At 44.5% G+C, this 14440-nt stretch overlaps 1 protein-coding gene across 2 annotated transcripts in view; it reads left to right on the forward strand.

Moving 5' to 3' along the window:
• The window catches only part of FZR1 (fizzy and cell division cycle 20 related 1), a 51945-nt gene extending 43057 nt beyond the window's left edge, over nt 1–8888 (forward strand). For both annotated transcript variants that reach the window (XM_069978003.1, XM_069978002.1), the window contains exons 8-14: nt 130–195; nt 1764–1866; nt 4848–5032; nt 5137–5370; nt 5804–5908; nt 6951–7043; nt 7814–8888. In XM_069978003.1, coding sequence (XP_069834104.1) covers nt 130–195; nt 1764–1866; nt 4848–5032; nt 5137–5370; nt 5804–5908; nt 6951–7043; nt 7814–7855 — 828 coding nt within the window. In that variant the 3' untranslated portion in view covers nt 7856–8888. The remainder of the gene's footprint in view (nt 1–129; nt 196–1763; nt 1867–4847; nt 5033–5136; nt 5371–5803; nt 5909–6950; nt 7044–7813) is intronic.
• The last annotated feature ends 5552 nt before the right edge of the window (nt 8889–14440 follow it).

The raw sequence follows: 14440 nt of genomic DNA on the forward strand, positions 1-14440 counted from the left end.
TATAATCTGTATTCCTAGTGGCCTTTGCAGCTTCCTCCCCTTCCATCCACACACAGACAGAACTATGTAAAACCTTTCTCGCCACTCAGCATCAATTTATATAATAAATGTAATCTATTTTATTTTTAGGTAACACGGCTGTGTGATTTATCTGTGGAAGGAGATTCTGTGACGTCAGTGGGTTGGTCTGAAAGGGTAAGTATGGTTGATACTCTGCAACAAAGGCATGATAAGCCCCAATGTGTACTTGTCCTGCCCCACCACCTATCTATAATTGTAAATAATTGAGTGCAACAAGGGTTACCCCCCCCCCCCCCCAATTCTATAGCAATGTTGTATTAAATACATTGTGCATGAATCTTTTTACTATTCATTCCATACAGAAGCTATTAAGGGCTTGTACGATCAGGAGGCAGCCTTATGGATGTCATAGAGATAGACCTGTGGGCTAGCCATACTAGAGAATTTCTGCAACAAGCGGTTTCTACACTTGAGCATGTGAATATACTTAGTCGCCCATTATTTTTATGGATGACGTGTTGCACTGTAATTCACTGCTTTAAACTTCAGTCCTTCCAACAGGTCATGTTTTCAGGTTGTCTTGGGGTCCATTTACACAGAAAGATTTGAAGCCAAAGCCAGAAACAGACTATAAACAGAGATCATGTCATACAGAAAAGCCTGAGATTTATCCTCTTTTCAAATTAATTCCTGGCTTTGGCTTCAAATCTTTGGCAGATAATTTGTCAGATATTCTTTCTGTGTAGACTGGTGCAAACTGGCCACAGCAACCAATCACAGCTCCTCTTTCCTTTCACCAGAGCTGGAAGCTGAGCTGTGATTGGTTGCTGTGGCCAGTTTGCACCAGTCTAAATTTTACACCCTTTGATAAATCTCCCCCTTAGTGTTTCATATGTGCCCTAAATTATGATCAATACATCAGACCTCACCATAAGCGTTCTTGGTATAGGATGTCCTCAAATCATAACCTGTTTGGGAACTTGACTTTAAAAAAAAAATGGGAAAAGGGGCAGTTATTAATATGGAGTTAAGGTTATTTTTGTACAGTGATCCCTCAACTTATAATGGCCTCAGGATACAATATTTTAACATACAATGGTGCTTTCTGGACCATTGTAACTTGAGACCAGACTCCACATACAATGCTATGGACAGTCAGGATCTGTGGCACATGTGAATAACTAGATGATCAACCAATAAAAGTGGCAATTTTACTGGTAAAACCCCAGTGTTGCTGAAATGCATGCACTGGTTTGCTGTCTAGTAGTGAGTATAGTGTGATACTACATGTCGTGTGATGCATAGAATTTTGGTCTCACCATACAATGGTCGCCCTGGAACCAATTAATATTGTATGTTGAGGGACCACTGTACTTGCTTGCTCCTCCAGATCGACCTGTGTAAAAGGGGCCCTTAATCAGCAGAAAGACTGAGGCTGCTGTGGAAGGTAAGTATAACCCTTAAACATCCACAGCAACCATTGGCACAGATCCTGACATGTCCAGCGCACTGTGTATGCTGCTATCAATTGTGGCATGCACAGGGTTAAATTCCCAGGATCGGACTAAATTCCGCTCCCTGTCATTGCAGCAAGCTGGCATCCACTGCATACAGCGTTGGTTCAGCTTCTAAATGTGCACTATATGCAAAAATCTATGTATTGGTGGTTAAGAGGTTAAAGATATCTGTAGTTCTCTCTCCTGTTAAAAAAAAATAAATCTGTTTCTTCTTTGTGTTTGCAGGGTAATCTGGTTGCTGTAGGGACTCATAAAGGTTTTGTACAGATTTGGGATGCATCTGCAGGGAAGAAGCTGTCCACTCTTGAGGGCCATACAGCCAGAGTTGGTAAGACTAAGCTTATTGCCACATTTCATGTAAACTGATCAGGTTTTTTTTCCTCTTCAGTTCTTATCAATTAATATCATCCAAGACCTTACCTTGGTGTAGTAGTAAGTAAAGTAGTAAAATGAAATAATAAAATGAGAGCTTAATCATAAGTAATGAATGAATTGGTTGCTGCATTGATCTTTAGGTTACAAACCCACTTGCCGGATCTGCAGCGAGTCTCCTTGCTGCGTTTTTGCAGCGAGACTCGCTGCAGATCCTGGCCCTATACTTTCAATAGCAGAGAAACTCGCAGCAGGGATGTACATCCCTGCTGCGATTTTGTCTGCAGCCCGCCCCATTAACCCCCCGGCCGCCGGACATTATACATTACCGGGTCCCCGTTCCTGCTTGCTTCGGGGCTCCCGGTGTCTTCACGGCCCGCCCAATCAGTGCGCTGCGGCGGGGCAGCGCACTGTTTGGCCGGGTGGAACGTGCCGGGAGCCGCTGAAGCAAGCAGGAGCGGGGACCTGGTAATGTATATCGCCCCCAGCCCCCGGCCGCACGATCGCCCCCAGCCCCGCAGCCCCCGACCGCACCATCGCCCGCAGCCCCCGACCTCACGATCGCCCCCAGCATCGCAGCCCCCGGCCGCACGATTGCCCCAAGCGGGCGATCGTGCAGCCGGTGGCTGCGGGCGATCATGCGGCCGGGGGCTGCGGAGCTGCGGGCGATCGTGCGGCTGGGGGCGATCGTGCGGCCGGGGGCTGGGGGCGATCGTGCGGCCGGGGGCTGCGGGGCTGCAGGGGGGCCGGCAGGATATACATTACCAGCTCCCCGCTCCTGCTTGCTTCGGCGGCTCCCGGCACGTTCCGCCCAGCCAATCAGTGCGCTGCCCCGCCGCAGCGCACTGATTGGCCGGGCGGGCCGTGAAGACACCGGGAGCCCCGAAGCAAGCAGGAACGGGGACCCGGTAATGTATAATGTCCGGCGGCCGGGGGGTTAATGGGGCGGGCTGCAGACAAAATCGCAGCAGGGATGTACATCCCTGCTGCGAGTTTCTCTGCTATTGAAAGTATAGGGCCAGGATCTGCAGCGAGTCTCGCTGCAAAAACGCAGCAAGGAGACTCGCTGCAGATCCGGCAAGTGGGTTTGTAACCTTAAAAGGAATTCTCATAATATTCATTTAGGAATCCAAGTCTCTGGTAGCGTTCCGTCCCAATAATCTGCCCGTATAAAAAGGACCAGTGGTGATCAGACAAGCCAGTAAACACTGGTTCATCAGCTGATCACATCTTTTTGTGTAAACGGCAAGTGCTGCCGACATTGATGAATAAATGAGTGGCTTAGCAGACAAGCGCTAACCAGGGAGACTGGCAATTGTCTGCCTTCAGTTAGCCTGCATAAAAAGGCCCTAAGGTTCTATTGACCCTAACATCATAGCTGCCATTTTTACAGTCATCTAATTTTGCACATGAATTATGATGGATCATCTTGACTTAAAAATGTGTTTGTCAGGTAAACCTGATTAGAATTGTTGACCATGGAGTACTATTGTGGGTATTGCCTGTCGAAATCAGTGTAAACAGATCCTGTACATGGGTGGGTATTCCGGTGGCATTACTGCTGTTTGTTTTGCCTAAATAGTACCTTTTAAAGCCAGTGCATCAGTAACCCCTTCTCCGTCCACATCTCATCTGTAGTAGTGTACTGTAAACCATCCTCAGAGCAGTGCCAGCTTGTTGAGTCCAGTATTCTTTCTTCAGCAAGATTTCATGACAGTAGGGGTAAGGAGGAAGAACCACTGCTATTACTGGCAAACTGCTTCCTGTAATGCACAGAATTAGTAGCTGGGCACCATGGAAGGGGCTCTGAGAGGTTCACTGACAATAGTGAGAGCACTAAAATCACCTTGTCATCTATGTAAGGCCACGCAGGTTACAAAGCTCTGCCAGTGTTGTGTATCCATATGATGCCGGAAGAGCTGCAAGTCTCTAAATCTTTGCTCGGCTGTTTCAGTAATCTTCCCGCAAAGATTTTAACACTTTTCAATTTTACTGGCATCATATTGATACATGTATATACAGATTTCACCCCTAGTCTTTTTTTTTTTTTATTTACCGTGAAGACTATAAATTTAAAACTTTTAATAAATGTTCGATCAGTGATTTAAAACTTGGGTTGTATCTGACTATGACCAGTAGTAGATTAGATATCAATTAGTATTCACAACATTAGTGAATACTATATAGCCACAATGGGATATTGTGTCACAACAATGTCTCAAAGCCCGGTTCTAGAGCCACCAATGGCTATATAATAGCGTTGTAAGGCTGGGTTTGATAACCCCTGCCTGTAGTTATTTGCTGATATAGCCCTTGGAATAGACTGTGTCAGAGATATGTGGCTAATGACAATTTGATCGTGAACACTAACTGCCCATATGTAGTGCGGCAGCCCTTCGGCTTAGCCGCACTCTCCGGTAGCTAATGTTGCTTAGTTTGTGATATATAGGTCAATTCAGACAGCACCCCTATCTAAAAACGCACAAAGACACCCTCCATCACCCGACATTTCACCACATAAATAGTGGCTTTCTCAAGGGACAAAGACTATAGTCTATAGGCTATATCAGCAAATAACTACAGGCAGGGGTTATCAAACCCAGCCTTACCACGCTATTATATAGCCATTGGTTGGTGCAGACCCGGGCTTTGAGACATTGTTGTGACACAGTATTCCATTGTGGCTATATAGTATTCACTAATACAACAGTGTGAATACTAATTGATATCTAATCTAGTACTGGTCACAGTCTGATACACCCTGAGTTTAAAATCACTGATCGCACTTTTATTAAAATTCATTATTAGGCTACAAACCCACTTGACGTATTTGCTGCGTGAATCAGTCTTAAAAATAAGCAAGCAAAACGCAGGTTGGCTTTATACGATTGTTCTGTGTTAAAATACTGTGAGTAAAATGGATTCCCTCTTTTATAGGTGCTTTGGCTTGGAATGCAGATCAGCTGTCCTCGGGAAGTAGAGACCGCATGATCCTACAGAGAGACATAAGAACTCCACCTGTGCAGTCTGAAAGGAGGTTACAAGGACACAGGCAAGAAGTTTGTGGTCTCAAGTGGTCCACTGATCATCAGCTGCTAGCATCAGGAGGGAACGACAACAAGGTATTCATTTTTGAAAAAAAAAATATATATATATATTATATAATTTATTTATATTTGTTTTAAATAAAAGTTTTTGTGTGTAAAATGTATCTGGTTTCTTTCAGCTCCTTGTTTGGAATCACTCTAGCTTGACCCCTGTCCAGCAATATACAGAACACCTGGCTGCAGTGAAGGCAATTGCTTGGTCACCTCACCAGCATGGTCTGCTTGCTTCAGGAGGGGGCACTGCAGATCGTTGCATCAGATTCTGGAACACACTCACTGGTCAACCACTTCAGTGTATTGACACTGGTTCACAGGTTTGCAACCTGGCCTGGTCTAAGCATGCTAATGAACTGGTAAGTGTGTGTGTGTGTTTTTGGGGGGGTTTTGTGTGTGTTTATAGGCTCAATTTGTTTAGCTGTTTTTAGTACTATAACAATACATTTTAAGGGCTAGCAGTGTGTAGTGGTTTGTTTTGTTTTTTGTTTTGTTTTTTTACGTTATGCATACACTTTCCATTTTTATTAATCTTTAGATATGGGGAAAGATTTATCAAACCTGGTGTAAAGTGAAACTGGCTCAGTGCTCCTAGCAACCAATCAGATTCCACCTTTCATTCCTCACAGACTCTTTGGAAAATGAAAGGTGGAATCTGGTTGCTAGGGGCAACTGAGACACTTTCACTTTACGCCATGTTTGATAAATCTCCCCATTGTTTGTGAAAATAGTGAAAACGCATGGGCTATAAAAGCATTCTTTGACCGTGAGTTGTCATATGTTTGTCTACAGGTGAGCACACATGGCTATTCCCAGAATCAGATCCTAGTTTGGAAGTATCCATCTCTTACACAGGTGGCGAAACTCACTGGACACTCTTATAGAGTTCTCTACCTTGTAAGTACTTTGTTTACGGTCAGAGACTGTATGATGGAGATCCCAAACAGGGGATGTCCTTTTATTAAAGTGGATTTCTAGTCTAAAATTGCATATGGGCTGGGTTATAGAAAATTAACAAAAATGCAATGACATCCCTGTAATGCTGCAGCATTCCCTGCTTAATTTATGTGGTTGCTGTTAAAACTCTTCCAGCAAGGAAAAAGGTGGGGGGTTACTTTTTTTTTCCCACCTTGAGCAATACTTGGGTACACTGTACGGTATACAGATACAAAGACAAATATGAAAATTACCCTGTCTCATGGTACATTGTCAACTTTTGTATTCGGGGGTATACAACATTTTTTTAGAGCCTTAAAGGGACATTCACACGTTCCATGCACAGAAGATATGCTACGGACTGGAATGCGGAACCTCCAGCATCATGTATCATTATTATGCTGGGAGCTCCAGAACAGCATGTCAGTACAGTAGCACCAAGATTTAAACCCTTTCAGCGCCCAGGGCATCATAAAAAAACACAATACAGAGAGCTCTGTGTTCTTGTCTGTAGCACATCTTTCAAACATGGACCGTGGGAATGCCCCCTTAGAGGTTTTGTCCACTTCCTGCAATAATAGACAGAACCCATATACATACATACATACATACATACATACATACATACATAGTGGGGGAGAATTATCAAACATGGTGTAAAGTGAAACTGGCTCAGACTCCACCTTTCATTCCTCACAGACTCTTTGGAAAAGGAAAGGTGGAATCTGATTGGTTGCTAGGGGCAACTGAGCCAGTTTCACTTTACACCATTTTTGATAAATATCCTCCAGTGCGTTGAAAAAATATGCCTGCCTTTTTTTTTTTTTTCTGGGAAACTGGGAGAAGTCTCCCTGGATTGGATCCAGCTTCTGGAGCGGCACAGACTTCAAAGGCAGCTGGCTGATAAGCAGAGTGCCGAGCTAACAAAGCGATTCACTTCATTATTACTGTATACTACTACTGTTCTTAGTAAGTACATATATTTCTATGCTTGTTCTTACAGGCCATGTCGCCAGATGGGGAAGCTATTGTTACAGGTGCTGGAGATGAAACCTTGAGATTTTGGAATGTTTTTAGTAAAACACGATCTACAAAGGTAAATGACAATGTAATTATGAAACTTTATTACTTTATTTTACTTTACTTTACTTTACTCGTTTTAATTATATTGGCAAGTACATATTTTTCACTGAAAAGTTTTGTTTAAACCATTCCATTAAAAGGGTGTTCTGGAAAATTTAGATCAACTGGTGTCAAAGTTATATAGATTTGTAAGTTAATTCTATTTAAAAATCTTCAGTCTTCCAGTACTTATCAGCTGCTGTATGTTCTGCAGGACATGGTGTATTCTTTCTAGTCTGACACAGTACTTTCTGCTGCCACCTCTGTCCAGAGCAGCTGCAAATTCACATAGAAAAGCTTTCCTACTCTGGACAGCTCCTAACATGGGCAGAGCTGGCAGCAGAGAGCACTGACTGACTAGAAAGAATGCACCACTTTCTGCAGGATATACAGCAGCTGGTAAGCACTGGAAGGCTTGAGATTTTTAAATACACTGACACATATTCTGACACCAGTTGATTTGAAAGAAAGTATTTTTTTTTTCTCTGGAGTACCCCTTTGTATATGGGTATTCCCAGACTGGGCTCACTATTCCTTTATGATCACTAACCTGACAAATCTGAGTGATTTAACACTGTTCATCCCCGACTACCCACTATGTAGTGGAATTGCAGCCAGCTCTGGCGCACCACAGGCAATCTGTTTCAGGGTAATGTTAAGATGATCCACTTTTCTGGGCTGTTCATTGTGTTATGTAAAAGTTGTCTGGTCACATTGAGTTCAATTTTACCTTTTTTCTTCTAGGAATCTGTCTCCGTTCTCAACCTCTTCACCAGGATACGATAATTTCTTTGTTGGTCGCTGGCGGTTTTCTTCTTTCCTCACTGAGCCGGGAATTTATTGCTTTCCAACCCAACAAAGTGACTAATGTTCTGTGTACAGTTCAGGGATTCATCAGTAGCCTATACAGGAATGGGAAGCATTAAATAACACTGTTCTATCTCAAATTAATTTTCCATCTTTGGCATTGGAGGAAGGAGGAGCCATATGTTTATATAATGGGTAGTGGGCATAAGCAACCCTACTGGCCATTTTCTATAGATATGTATTTAAGTGCTTGTATATAAATGCTTATGTATATCTTATTGTTTGGGATTAACCCCCTAAGGAATAGGTTGCAGCTAGAAAGCTACCACCAGAACACCTATTTTAAACTTTTGGGACCACACTCTGTTTTATAGAGGCACAGAGAATTCCCGTACAAAACTGTCTTGTTTGCATGCAAAGGAAATCATATACTCTATATAGAACCTACGCATTACAGCTCTACTTGCAACCTTTCACATAACTTTTATTTGTGAATACATCTGTGCTCAGTTTGAGGTGGGAGACCATAAACAGAAGGGGAGGGGCGTATTTTATGGACGTGTGGATGACGGATTGATAGTCTTATTGCAGCAAAATACCTGTGTTTAGTTCTGTGCAGTTTCTTTTTTTATGGGTGATGTTCTGTATTTTTAATGTTAATTTAAAATATATTTTTCAGGATTAGGTAGACAAGTCACCTGATCCTGTTCCCTCCCATATATATATAAAAAAAAAATTTTGCATTGTTTTGCACGAAGGAGGAATTTGGAGGAAGAAGAAAGTCTGTTTGCTCAAGGAAAGCACTTAGTTTTGGATTGTTGAGTCAGTTGATGTTATGTTTTACATTGAAGAGGGGTATAAGAACCTGTGTGATGCTATTTGCTATCTGCTAAAATTGGAGTCCTCCACTCCTCCTCCCCCCCCCCCCCCCTTAACCCCCAAATTTGGGGCATGTAAATCTCATTCTTTGTTTTTAAAGAAAGAAAAATGCCACTTGATGTTGAACTGTGAAGGATGTGTTTCTTTGTGACAGTTTATTCTTGTAAGAGTGAAATGAACTAAGATGCTGGATATTCTTTTGTTCTAAATGTAAAATGAAGTAGGAGTACCCGTATACGATATAGTCACTAGTTACTGTAATTTTAATTACAGATGAGTGCAACTGGAGCATGCTCGAGCCCAATCATTCTGCCTTTGATTACCAGTGGCTGAAGAAGTTGGATGCCACCCCAGGGAGTCTGGGAAAACACGGATACAGCCATAGGCTGTATTAAAAAATTTTCAGGATTCTCTAGGGCTGCATCCAACTTCAGCCACTGGTAATCAAATGCTGAATGATTGGGCCCAAGCATGCTCCAGTTACACTCAGCTCTAGGTTTAATGTGTTTTAACCCCTAGGAACCACAGGGGTGGTAACTATATTGCAGAACTACTGCAGTTTGTGCCAAACTACTGCATTGGGAAGGTAGACAAATTAATTTTTACATTTAAGCAATCACTAATAAAAAAAAAAAAGAACACTCAAATAACACATCCTAGATATGAATGAAATATTCTCATTGAATATTTTCTTCTCTACAAAGCTAAATCTACTGACAACAAAATTACAGAAAAATTATCAATGGAATTCACATTTTTTAACCAGTGAGGGCCTGGATTTGGATTTATACAAAATTAAAGTGGAAATATACTACAGCCTGATCTAACTTTGATGTAATGTTCTTAAAAATAGTCTAAATGAGATTTAATATTGTGTGTATCCTCCACGTGCTTGTATGACCTTCCTACAATGCCTGGGCATGCTCCTGATGAGATGGATGATGGTTTCCTAAAGGATCTCTGATGTTGGTGGATGGAGTGAGACAATGATGATCCAGATGTGCTCAATCGGATTTAGGTCCGAAGAATGGGTGGGCCAGTCCATAGCTTCGATGGCTTATCTTGCAGGAACTGCTGACATACTCCAGCCACATGAGGTCTAACATTGTCCTGCATTTGGAGGAACCCAGGACCAACCACATCAGCACATGGTCTCACAAGGGGTTTGAGGATCTCATCTCAGTACCTAATGGCAGTCAGGCTACCTTTGGCGAGTACATGGAGGGCTGTGAGGCTCTCCAAAGAAATGCTACCCCACACCATTTCTGGTCCACTGCCAAAGCAGTCATGTTGAAGGATGTTGAAGGATGTTGCAGGCAGCAGATCGCCCCCTATGGTGTCTCCAGACTCTGTCAAATGTGCTTAGTGTGAACCGTTATCTTTGAAGAGTACAGAGCGCCAGTGGTCAATTTGTCAATCCTGGTGTTCTCTGGCAAATGGCAAGCGTTGTGCATGGTGTTGAGCACAACCCCCATCTGTGGACGTTAGTCCTCATACCATCCTCGTGGAGTCAGTTTCTAACAGCTGGAGGTTGTTTTGTAGGGCTCTGGTAGTGCTCCACCTGTTCCTTCTTGCACAAAGGCAGAGATAGCAGTCCTGCTGCTGGGTTTTTGCCTCCTCCACATCACCCGGTGTATTGGCCTGTCTCGTGGTAGCACCTCCAGCTTCTGGACACTACACTGACCAGCACAGCAAACCACCTTGCCACAGTTCGCATTGATGTGCCATCCTGAATGAGCTGTACTACCTGAGCCTCTTAAGCGGGGTGTAGATTCCGTCTTTTTCTACCATGAGTGTGAAAGCACCACCAACATTCAAAAGTGACCAAAACATCAGTTACAAAGCGTAGGTACTGAAAAGTGGGTTGTGACCCCCACCTGCAGAACTTTTTATTGACCTGTGTCTTGGTAATTGCCAATAATTTCCACTGTCAATCAGTGTTGCTTCTTAAGTGGACAGTTTGATTTCACAGAAGTTTGATTGACTTTAGGGATGCATGATGCACCGAAAAATCTATTCTACTATCGATTTTTGGAGCATATTTTCGGTTCGATACCAGGATTTCCTAGAATTCGATACTTTATGAAAAGCCGTGTAGCAGTGCGGCTTATCATAAAGTGTACAGCAAGAGACATGGCAGGCAACGAGCTGAGTGCTTGCCATGTCCCCTGTACTGTCTTCTTCCTCAGCCCGCCCTCCCTCTCCCCTTCAGCAGCGCCAACTTCAAATAGCCAGCACATAACAACTGACAGCGGCATTTAACCCTCTCCTATCCCCCTCCATATGCAGCAGGGTCGGCTACTGTGTGTAGCAGACCACGGTTGCTAATGACTGCGGCCTGTGATCCCACTGGCTGCAGTCATTTATCCCTTGAGGTGACTGTGAAGTGTCTGATCACCCCCCTTCCCCACTGCGGGGGGCTTATGGGTCACCTCACAGCCCGAGGTCCACACTCACCCTCCCAGTGGCTCTACTAGCAGAGCGCTGATTTTACTGATTCCATGCAATGCTATAGCAAAAATATATAGCATTGCATAGCTCAGGGACTTAAAAAGGTCAGAGCAGGGTCGGCGGCTGCAGAGAGGGAGGAGAGCGGCGCTGCGGTCCGTAAGAGGAGAGCGGAGAACAAGGCTGGAGGAGGGGGAGACCAGAGGAGAAGGCTGGAGGAAAGGCAGGCAGGGGCTGGCTGGCTGGGGAATTTTAGCCTGGGGGGTGGGGGCAAGCACACAGCACTGGCCCATGAATAGCAACCAATCGTCAGGGTACATTAACATGCTTTTAATCCGATCTGAATTTAATGTTGCAGATTTTAGGAATTTATACTGATGAAATCAACAGCATCAAATCTAAAACAGTGTGAAAAGACTCTTAAAGGGGTTATCTAAGATTACAAAAAAGCACGGCTACTTTTATTGCAAAACAGCGCCACCCTTTTCCTCAGGTTCTGTGTGGTATTACATTTAGGCTTTATTCATGTCAGTGGAACCAAACTGCAAAACCCACACCCAAACTGAGGACAAGAGTGTTTCTGGAAGAAAGCCGCCATGTTTTTCAGAGCCTGGAAAACCTCTTCAAAGAGAATCCTTTAGGTCCATATGAGGTACAGTGGGCAGATCCCAGCAGACAGGTGCTGGGGAGATAGAGGTGACTGGACATTTAGTGCTGCTGATTACTGACTGTAAAGGTCTAATGTCAGCTGTTACCAGATGAAGTGTCATAGAGGCGGAGCCAAGCAGCAGCATCTCCCTACCTTGCTTCTTCCTGCTCTTATTGACATATAGGGCGGTGCTGCCACTGCCGTCACTGTGACTCTTCAGTTGGTTCTGAAAAGGGCAATTTTAAAAGTTTACAAATGGCGACAAAAGGTCCTGCGTCTTATATCTCCCTAACACCTGTCTGGTGAGATCTGCAGCTGTGTATCTGACAGATTCCCTCTAAGGGGTTATCCAGGATTTAAAAAACATGGCTGCTTTTCCCCCCAAAAAAACTGAATACTGATACTAAATTAAATCCACTATATAAACACAAATATTACCAATGATACCTGTATACAAAGGGCAAATAATACACCATGACCACTACCATCTTTACAACACATTGAGTGGATATTACCATTGTACTGTTACTGTATAAAATCCACTATAAAATGACCAATATTCTCCCTATGCAGTGACCATATAGAGGTAGATCCAGCCTACACAGGTTTTGCAGACATAAGTGATTATAGTGCAGCTACATCCAGTGACTCACAGGGTGTCTTCTCCGCATGAATTGCAAGTGCCGTTTTTGCCTATCAAGGTTTTTTCGTTTTTCCTTTTCTTCTCCATCTGGCCCGGCTATCACAAAGATTTCTCCAGTCGTCTGCATAGGATCTGTATGAAACATTTTAGACTCCTTATTCCAGCATCATGCTATTTTCTATACTAAGTCCTCATGTGTATTGCTTCACACAGTTACAGTAGTCCTTTGTGCCCCCAGCGTGCTCTGCCCCCATACAGTATTAGGCCACTCTTTTATGCCTCCTATAGTAGATAGGTCCCTCTGTGTACAATATGGTCTGACCCTCTTTTAGTCCCATTTGCCCTCTTTGTGTAGCCCCCCATAGTATAGACCCCCTGTGTAGCCTCCCACAGTATAGGCCTTTTTTTTTAGCCCCCCCATAGTACAGACCCCTGTGTAGCACCCCCCCCCCCCCCCCCCCCCCCCCCCCAGCTATCAGGGCCGATGTGTAGCAGGCCGTCTGTGCTGGAAGCTCACTGAACTTACTTGAGATCCGACGGCCGCGGCGCTTTAACGGCACGGGTCAGGGACCGGCCCAGGGGGCATATTGCCCCCCTGCCCAGCCCGCCCAAGATGCGGCCACTAGATCTGGGGACAGCAGCAGGACTGTGAAGAAGGGGCCACAGGAAACTCCCGATGCACACATTGACAGTGTGTGTGTGTGTGTGGGGGGTTGAACAGTCGGCCTGGCTCTGACTGGGAAGGGGAGGGGGGGCTGAAGCTTACAGATTACCCTGCCGCCCAAATCCAGGTCACCCTGGGTCAGCAGTCAGCATTCCCTCACAGCATGAATAGTGCAACTACAACCCCCATCATCCCCCTCATAGCTGAAGTGTGTTACATGACTACAGTCCCCATCATCCCCCTGATAGCTGGTGTGTTACATGACTACAGTCCCCATCATCCCCCTGATAGCTGGTGTGTTACATGACTACAGTCCCCATCATCCACCTGATAGCTGAAGTGTTTTACATGACTACAGTCTCCATTTCTATTCTAGTGTTTTTTGTTTTTAAATATAATTTATTAAGTATCGAATTGGTATCGAGCATTGGGAAAAAAAAGTTGGTATTGTTATCGAACTCAAAATTCTGGTATCGAGACATCACTAATTGACTTATAGTTATATTGGGTTGTATAAAGGGGTAGTGCGGCGCTACACATTTATTCACTAAATAACACACATTACAAAGTTATACAACTTTGTAATGTGTGTTATTTAAAGAGGATGTACCACCCGGTACATCATCTTTAACCTGAACCCACGGATCGATCGGCGCCGTTTTTTTGGACCGCTGCCCGGTTCCCGTGCACGGCGCTGTTCGATCCAGCGGTACTGGCTGTTGCTAAAGCACTGGAGGTCGGCTGGGCCGCCCCCAGTGGGAGGAAATTCCCTCCCCTGTATGACACGGCTCGCTTAGAATGAATGGAGCCGCGTCATACAGGAGAGGGAATTCCCTCCCACTGGGGGCGGCCCGGCCGACCTCCAGTGCTTCAGCACCGGCCGGTACCGCGGCTTCCCCGTGCCGGCGCCGATCGATCTGTGGGTTCAGGTTAAAGACGATGTACCGGGTGGTACATCCTCTTTAAGGGAATGGCCCCCTTCCCAGTGTTCCCCCCCACCTCCAGAAATGTGGTGCATTATACTCACTCATAATCACTGTGGCCCCTGGCCGCCATCTTGGGACAATTACGTCATTTTCCAGAGGCTGGCCAGACCGCTCCAGCCCTCCCTCATGCTGGCCCCCCTCCAGCATGTCATCAGCTGCTCAGCCGCGATTGGCTGAGCATAGTTGTGTGTGTAATGTGTGTTATTTAGTGAATAAATGTGTAGCACCGCACTACCCCTTTAAGTGTTCCCTTATTTTTTTGAGCAGTGTATATAGCTGAATCATTGTCATTATT

This window comes from Dendropsophus ebraccatus, chromosome 7 (assembly GCF_027789765.1).
Source record: "Dendropsophus ebraccatus isolate aDenEbr1 chromosome 7, aDenEbr1.pat, whole genome shotgun sequence".
Lineage (NCBI taxonomy): Eukaryota > Metazoa > Chordata > Amphibia > Anura > Hylidae > Dendropsophus > Dendropsophus ebraccatus.